General features: G+C 40.4%; 1 protein-coding gene across 1 annotated transcript in view; it reads left to right on the top strand.

The window, feature by feature from the left end:
• The window catches only part of LOC131460191 (NLR family CARD domain-containing protein 3-like), a 103265-nt gene extending 101669 nt beyond the window's left edge, over window positions 1–1596 (top strand). Inside the window, exon 10 of the mRNA XM_058630475.1 lies at window positions 1023–1596. Coding sequence (XP_058486458.1) covers window positions 1023–1059 — 37 coding nt within the window. The 3' untranslated portion in view covers window positions 1060–1596. The remainder of the gene's footprint in view (window positions 1–1022) is intronic.
• The last annotated feature ends 7705 nt before the right edge of the window (window positions 1597–9301 follow it).

Below are 9301 nucleotides of genomic sequence, written 5' to 3'. Positions count from 1 at the left end.
ATAGTGACTCTGCTGTAAACATGAACACTGGAGTGACAAAGCCCGCCCCTTTCTGTTGGACCTCAGGTTAAAGCTCCGCCTCCAAGACTCTGTAACATGAGTCAAAATCAAAGTTGTCTCTGGTTTAAGGTTTATAGACAAATTCTGCATGAACAGAATATAAACACAACTTTTTCCTGAAGAAATATGCAAATGAGTGACTTGAGTATCGTCACCATGTGTGTGTGTGTGTGTGTGTGTGTGTGTGTGTGAGGCAACATGAAACAGTGGCAACAACAATTCAATCCAAAAACCAAATGTCCCTGAAATATATCTACTAACAAATACTTTCCATCAAAGTACACAGAGTACGCATTTAAGGCCACAGCTGAACATGTGACCTTGACTTCCATGTCAACAGAGATGAACATAAAGAAACAGCAACCCCTGCTGGTGAGGAGTAGTTCCTGCAGCACTATAGATGCACTATATGGACAAAAGTATTTGAATTGACGTGTTTCAATGGGGCTTTGGACTCTCGGCCTCTTCTCTCAGTGAAGGACAATCTGAAGTTCAGCAGACGCAGACATTTCTACTCCAACATGACTGTGTCCCAGTGGACAAAGCAACCACTATAAAGACATGAGCCCTGACCTTTAACCCCATCCAGCACCTTTGGGATGAACTGGAACAGAGATTAAGAGCCAGACCTTGTGGTCCAGCATCAGTGTGTGACCTCATCAATGCTCGACACAATGAATGGACACTAATTGTCACAGAAACACTTCAAAGTGTTGAGCAAAGTCTTCCAAGAAGAGTTGAAGCTGTTAAAGCTGCAAAACTCCATATGAAAATACTGTCAATGTATTTGAATACTTCATAATAGTCCAAATACTTCTGTTGATTTGTTTTCACACAACTCCAAACAACCAGTGTTTGGTGAACGAGTGAATGTGAGCTGTTGTAACATGTGATGTTATTATTCCACATCTGAGCTGCATCACTGACTCTGACTCTGACTCTCTGTCGTCTTCTCTCAACAGGTGGACGCCACGTGTGTGTGTGTGTGTGTGTGCGTGATTGTGTGTGCGTGTGTGTGTGTGTGTGTGAGTGCGTGTGTGAGTGCGTGTGTGTGTGTGTGTGTGTGTGTGTGTGTGACGCTGCTTCAACAGATCTGTGACAGAACTCCAACGATGATGGTGTGATTTTTCAGTCCTAACGTCCTGAACCTGTGACGAGCTGTTTCAACATTTAACATAATGTGTCTTTAATCCAAGAGTATTCATCTACAATGTTAATAATATCCATAACCTTTATTACATGATGTATAATTACATATCTAACAGTTTAACCCTGACCAGTCAACATGTGTTTCCTTTTCATTTGCATCAGTTCAATGTATCTATGTTGTCTACTGATGAGTTTTAAAAAATGCTTTTTAAATATTTGACAGAATAATTGCTTCAATATTCAAAAACTCTGAACTCCGGCACATGAGAGCTAATGAAAATAATGCCTGGTTCACAGTATGTGGAGCTAAAGAGAGTGTTTGTTTTAAATCAGTGGAATGTTCCTTTGTTTACTTCAAACCTTAAAACAGAGCATGTTGATCCATGATTTCACTGATCTCTTTGTAAAATGATGGTTTATCATTATTGTCTGGTCCTTACAACAATAATGAGGCTTTTAGGGCTTTTAAAGGGGGCTGAGACCTGGTTTTAGGGTCAGGCATTTGGTTGTCATGGTGAAGGTTCAGGAATGCATTCCGTCTACGAGTGTCCTCACTAAGAATGCTGTACAAGAGTGTGTGTGTGTGTGTGTGTGTGGGGGGGGGGGGGGTGCTTGAGATGTATAGAATGACTCAGCTCTTATGAAACTAAGACACTGATCCTGGTTTGGGTTTTTCCAGACAGAAATGGTCCTAACAGGGTAACAAATACAAGAACACACACATATTCTTGTACAGCAGTGGTCACCAACGTGGTGCCCGCGGGCTCATTTCACTTCACCTCACTTGCATGTATCCATATGATCACTGAGTAAAATGTCTTTGATATTGTTTATAAAACTGTGATCATCGTTAGTAAGCACTGAAATGAATGTGTATGCAACTGAATGCATAATATTCATCATTTAAATGGTCATTAAATGTATGAAATGTTAATATGGTAGCCCTCCATATTATTTTCTACCCTTCAGGTAGCTCTGGGTCTCAAAAAGGTTGGTGACCCCTGTTGTACAGTGTTCTTCTTGAGGACACCCAGAGACATCATTTTATGTCAAAAAGAAAAATTATTATTACGACAGGGTTAACACAACCCTAACCCATCTGAAACAAAGCCAAAACACATGAACACAAACATGAAACGGCGCAAAACCAAAAACACACAAATCCCAAAGCAACTGCAGGAGAGAAAACCTGCATTCATTAACAGAAGTGCTCCGGGCCTGTGGGGGGCGCTGTCGTGCAGCTCTACGACCAGCTGTTCTGACTACATCATTCTTTACATAGTGTTGAACGAGAGGATCAACGTTCTCCTGCTGTAACCCCCCAGTAGATCGTGACTCGTGGCAAAACTGCCGTCATGTGACCGTGCTCGACCAATAAAGGAGCCGCTTTTTGTAAAGAAACGAATCAAATGTCAGAAAACAGTAACGACGACAAGGAAAATACTCAGTCCTTAAAGAAAGTGATGTGTAAGAATTATAAACGCTGTATTTCATCATAGACAATCCTGTGGTTTAGTTACGATCTAAACATGTAAATCTTACAATATATGACACTGTGTTTATATATATATGCCAAACAAGTTTCTGACTTCCTGGTTTATTTCCGGGTTGTGCGGCCCATAGAGCATGTGCAGTAGTGTTACTCCCATAATGCCTTTCATCTATGTGAACGACTTGCTCGGCGCGTCCATGAACAGTGAAAGGCATGATGGGAGTACGCTACTGACGTGCACAAGCGGATTTCATGAATACCGATGGCACGTTTGCGTCAGGCTTTAAACCATGGATTTGTAAATGAAAACCAACGATAGTGAATACAGTAAAGTGAAAAGTATAATGACGTCATTACAGTTAAAATGATCAATTTAATTGACCGTGAATATTAGTTTATATGTGTTGTTACAAGAATGATGTTGTTTTCTTCCATTCACTGATAAACTGTATGATAATCACTGTCACATGACTCAGGGATTATATATATTATTGTCCAAGAAAATAATAATAATAACATTAAGTACTTTTATTATGATTTAAAAAAACAATTCCATTGAATATTAACCATGAATATGATTTTTGGTCTCATTGCTATGCTTTGTATTTTGGTTTAAATTTCAAAGTTCAAATTTTTGTATAGGTGGTTTACAAATAAAGCTAACTTATCTTTATAATTACAATTTATGGTAAATATAATAATCATAAAATATTAAAATAGTCAGGCCAGAAAACCTGCAGACTCGCGATCATATTATTAGGAACAATAACAATGTGTTAAACGTAGTTTAAACCTCCAGATTTTTTCACTCAACATTTTACTTCAACTCTAATTCATGTGTTCATCACATTTATCAGTAACTTTATGAACAGATAGTGATGATAAGACCAGCAGCCTCCCTGGGAATCAGTGGTGAAGTGAGCGCAGGTCTGAGGTCATCACACCGTCATCTGCCCCGTGTTCTCGATGTCAGCATGAATCCACACAGCAGCTCGTTAATACATCGATAGTAAGTTTGAAATAAATCCTAATGAGCAACGAATAAATAACTAAAACCTGTTTTGTCCTAATATTTTAAAAAATGTAAAAGAAAACCAATCATCGCCTTCATTTATTCAAATTTCTCATAAAGCTTTCACATCGTACGTTTCCCCGACAGTAGCCGTTCCTGAGATGTCACATGACTGCGCTTTGCTGTGCTCGTACACAGCTGTGACGAAATAAGATGTTTCTGGGCTTTTTATGGCCTTTAGGAAGGTTTTACAAATGTGAAACTCCATGAATTAAAAATATAGAATATAAAGATCTATACATGTCTGTGTTCATGTCTCCAAACTACAGTACAACAGGGTATGTTCAGACAAGTATATTTTTCGTCTTTTACAGCCAGAAGCAGAGGAGTTGCTATACTTATTACTCTGCCCTTTAAAGTGGTGAAATGCCTTAAAGATAAAAAACAAGTCCTAAAACGCCATCAAGTCCTAAAACGCCAGCAAGTCCTAAAACACCATCAAGTCCTAAAACACCATCAAGTCCTAAAACACAATCAAGTCCTAAAACGCCAGCAAGTCCTAAAACACCATCAAGTCCTAAAACACAATCAAGTCCTAAAACGCCATCAAGTCCTAAAGCAACATCAAGTCCTAAAACGCCAGCAAGTCCCAATACGCCAGCAAGTCCTAAAACACAATCAAATCCTAAAACACCAGCAAGTCCTAAAACACAATCAAGTCCTAAAACACCATCAAGTCCTAAAACGCCATCAAGTCCTAAAACGCCATCAAGTCCTAAAACAACATCAAGTCCTAAAACACCATCAAGTCCTAAAACACAATCAAGTCCTAAAACAACATCAAGTCCTAAAACACAGGGTGGTGCCCCGATTTACAAAATTAACATTTACTTTATTTTTCAAAAATATTTAAGAAATAAACAACTATTAAACATAATTATTTCATTATTTTTAACAATCAAAGTATTGCCCATAACTGTTGTTCCCCAACAATTTAGATATATTTTGCACAGGTAGGTGGAACCACCTCCAGCTGCAGGGTCATCAGCTGGCAGCCACCTGTCACTGATGCTTCGCTACCAATTGAATATCGTAGCACAACTACATGTTAGCTCCTCCTGCTAACCTGAAGCTGCTGCAACTACTAGTAACCACGGCAACTACTGATTGAACTACTGAAGTAAAAGATCGATGAACTGAACAAGCACTCGTTGTGTAAATTGGTTAGAGGAGACATATTATACCCTATTTCCTAGTGGTGCAACGGATCATCATTGATCCGTGACCCCTTCGGATCAATATCGTCGGTTCGGCACACACGTGATCCACGGATTGATTTATGAAAAAAAAAAGTTGTGCGCATGTTCAGTCCACACACAGCGTGGTCATAGCGTGCGGAGGAACGGAGGAGCTTGAACGCCCCGCGTAGACCGCGTAGACACTGTGGCACAAGAAAGCCACATGACAGTGGAAACACATCAAGCATGGCCAAGCGTCATCACCCCGGTGTTTCACTGACAGGAGTGAAAACGAAGACTGCTCAACAACCGCTTATCACCGTGGCATTTAAGCAGCCCCTTGTTGCACAATCAGACATCACAAACACTATCGGTGTGTTTATAGGTGCAGACATGAGGCCATATTCGCTTGTGCAAAACGAGGGCTTTAAACACATGCTGAAAGTGCTTGAGCCACGTTACGACGGTGCGCCGCCGCACACCCACTTCAGCGAAAAGATTGTGACAGACTTTTTTTGCTGATCCGAAAATTTATCCGATCCGTGAGTTTTTTGATCCGTTGCACCCCTACTCAACACCGTGACAATCCAGAGTTGAGACCAGGGCCTGTTTCAGAAAGCAGGTTCAACAAACTCTGAGTTAAAACCTTAACTCTAGATTGACCAGTTTTTGGTTTCAGAACAGCTGATCAGCATTAGTTCAGTTCACTCTGTGTTCAGCGTGTGCGTTGGGAATGAAGAGACTGTGTCTGTGTGTCTGTCCCCGACCTACTAAAGTAAATAAATCAATAACAAACTAGAGGAGTTAGACATTCTAATTTAATAAAGATCAATACCAACAATAAAATAGAGACCAAGAATACCACTTTTAAATGTGGACTATTAAATATAAGACCAGTCTCATCGAAATCTGGTTTAATTAATGAAGCTCAGGCCAAGGAGGAGGATTAGCAGCAGCAATTTTTAATACTAGATTATTAATCAATCCCAAGCCCAAACCAGGACATTCATCATTATTCTTAATCTATCTCATCCTAGTTGGAAATCACAGAAACCAATGATGATAGTCACAGTTTATCGTCCACCTGCACCTTATTCAGAGTTCCTATCAGAGTTCTCTGAGTTCTTATCTGAGTTAGTGCTTAAGACAGATCAAATCATAATTGTAGGGGATTTCAACATCCATGTCGTCATGTTCCGTTGTCAATGTCATTTTATTGTGAAATTCCCTCTTATTTTGAAGTCTTTTTCGTCCCTTGTCTGTGTGCACTTTACTTTTCCCCTCTGTGATTACCCAACCCGTTTCACCCGTGTCTTGGTCGTCACAGCTGTCGGTCGTTTCCCTAATTCCTCAGTGTATATAACCACTCCCCCTTCCTTTATCTGTCGCCTTGTGATTCGCTGTTTTTCTGACCAGAGGATTTCTATGCACGTGTGTGCTTCAAGTGACTCTGTCAGTGTTCAGTTCCACGATTGATCCCGCGCCTGCGTCTTTACGCATATTTGCTGCATTTACAGTAAAGTCTGTAATGATTACACTTATCACATTCAAACATTTTCAGTGCAAAAGCCTCTGGTTAGAAAGATAACACAATAACATTGTACCATTAAACAGCATAAAGCACATTACCAATTAACATTTTCCATAAACCAGTGCAGCTTCAATATTCTTCACAGTTTTTATGAAGCGACGACATGTGCGGCCAAAATAAATCTGTGCAAAGTCAATAAACAGAATACTTGCAATATGCCTGCAGGTCATCCCTCAGATCAGAGGAACAGAGCCCCCCCCAGACCGCCCACCGGGGAGGCACGGCCAGATACCCACCACAGTCACCCCCACCACCCCCCAGAAGCCGACCACACGCCCCCGGGCCAGGGAGGGAAAGGCGGAGGCCCGCGTAAGGCCACCAGCCAAGGGGGCCCCCAGCGACGGAAGAGAGGCAGACTCCTGAGCCGGTCTCGTCCGTGCTGTGTTGTACTTGTCAGTCTTTCTGTTGCTGTTTGTGTATCTTTCTGTCAGTATTAAGTTCTTGTCTGTAAAAAAATATCTTGTTATCTGTCTTGTTTTTGTTTATATCAGTGTGTGTCATGACACGTCCAAAGTTCAGGCCCTGTCCATCTTGCCAGACACTCAATGCTGCAAGCCTCAAAACTTGCAGCATGTGTTATGTGAGCCTGTCAATGAAGAAGAAGTTGAAGGAAAAGACAGCATCATTGGACAGCAAGTGGGGTCAAGGTATCGTCCCAAACCGGAATGTTGGCCGCATTATTGATTCAGCCCGTATTGCAGTCAGTGAAAAGGCTCATTTTTATTCATTTGATCTAAATCAAACAAGTTGCGGCTCCTTTTCTTCCACTGTACTCCATTAACTGCCATTAAATGCTTGCTACAGTACTAAAGTGTCCAATCATGCTGTGGGTTTAACTAATGTGTGCCAACTGGTTACTTTTTTTCAGGTGCGAAAACTTGAGGCCATAGGCTACGAGCCCATTTTATTTATGGGAAAAAAAGACAAGAAGGCCTCTAACAAGTGGGTAGCTGACATAATAACCCATTTGCCCCTCACATCTACCACCAAAAACTTCTTGGAGAAGATGAGGAGGGCTTATGAATTTCTTTTGACTAAGGGTAAGAGCAAGATTTTTTGTTCAGAATGCCTTTGTTTGAAACATATATTTGAGTTTTAATTTGAGAAGAATTGAAAAATATATTTGAATGACCTCAACAGAACAGCAGCCCAAAACTGACCCATCAGCAGAGCCTGATAACCCCACCATGGAGCAGGGTGACAGCCCCGTCGAGGGTATGGGCCACAGCCAGGACGAGGAGCAACGTGACCACACCGAGGAGACTGTATTTGTCCTGAACCTTGTCCCTTGTCCGTCTTCTCTTCTTCTTCTTGTTCTACCTCTACCACTGTTGCAGCAATGAAGAAGAGGAAGAGAGGAAATGACTCCCAGTTAAAAAAGGAGGGGCTTTAGAAGAAAAAGGGTAAGTTTTGTTTTGCATGTGTAACCCACCTCAGCTATAACTGTTGATGATAAAGACTGGGAGATACAGATATGTTTATTCTATCGGTGCATTAATTACCTCATGGGCCAGGAACCAGAAGTCTAGATCGCTATGGGAGAAAGGGGTATTAGCAATATGCATTGAGTGACAGAATAAAGAATTCACACAACCAACAGGTGCGTTTTCAAGGTATTATATTGTGTTGATTTAAAGAACAAAACAAAAAAAATAAAAAAATAGACCAAAGTAATTTAAATTGTCAGCGACACATGAGATGTTAACAACAGTTGGCAATAAATCCAGCCACAGAACAAATCACAGTCTCTGTTTTGGGTAGCTCGCCACGACTACTGAGGTTCCCGTCTACCTTTACAAAATGGGAGGAATCCCAGCAGAAGAAGAAGAAGTTTTCATGCAGATCTCAACCCAGGAATCCATACAAAGGAAAAAGACCCAGAGAGGATAACTGTAATATTCATATAAATAAAATGTACTTTTAAATGTAAATAAATGCATATAAACACGATTTGTATATGTACATTGTAACATTGTTTCCTAATAATTATTTTTAACTTCTCTAAATGAACTGAACACATTTCTCTATATTAACATAAAACATTTTCTTTTATCGCAGCTCAGTCTCAGAGAAAACACACAGAGTGGGGGTAATGTAAAGTAAAACACTGTAATATAAAACATTTTTATATCTTTTTAAACACAACATACATGAAATGAATGCCTCATTAATCCATATTAATATTAGCAGATGCACATTTCAACTTCATCAGACTAACATTCAAATAAGTTGACTCACCAGAGGCTCAAGCATCACACACACACACACACACACTCCGGACACAAGGCAGAATACACGGCTCTCATCTGTCCAAGTTTTGCTTTAGAAGAGACAGGGACACGGGAGTTCAGTAATGTGTAAGCTCACAATAACATTTAGCCAAATATACGTGGCTAATGGCATGAGCTAGCGCCACGGATGCTAATAACACAAATTACGTTCTCTACCGTTTCCGTCACAAAACGCACAGTCCGCTAATCGCAAATATGCCACCTGCCCAGAATTTTGAGTAAAAAAAAAGCAAGCTATGAAAACCAAGTATGTGGAAGACCGTCACTACCACAAACAGAGACTGTTGTCATACAAGAGGTATTATGCCAATCCTCATGTTCAAGACAAAAAGAAAGAAAAAATGGCAAGAAGATACAAAACAGATCCTGATTTTCAGAGCAGACTAAAAAAATACATAGCTCTGAGATACAGAGATCCTGATTTTCAGAGTAGACACAAAAAACACATGGCCCAGAGATACAAAACTA

This window comes from Solea solea, chromosome 6 (assembly GCF_958295425.1).
Source record: "Solea solea chromosome 6, fSolSol10.1, whole genome shotgun sequence".
Taxonomy (NCBI): domain Eukaryota; kingdom Metazoa; phylum Chordata; class Actinopteri; order Pleuronectiformes; family Soleidae; genus Solea; species Solea solea.
Note: the sequence above shows the minus strand (reverse complement) of the source record. Positions and strands in the feature narration are given on the sequence as shown.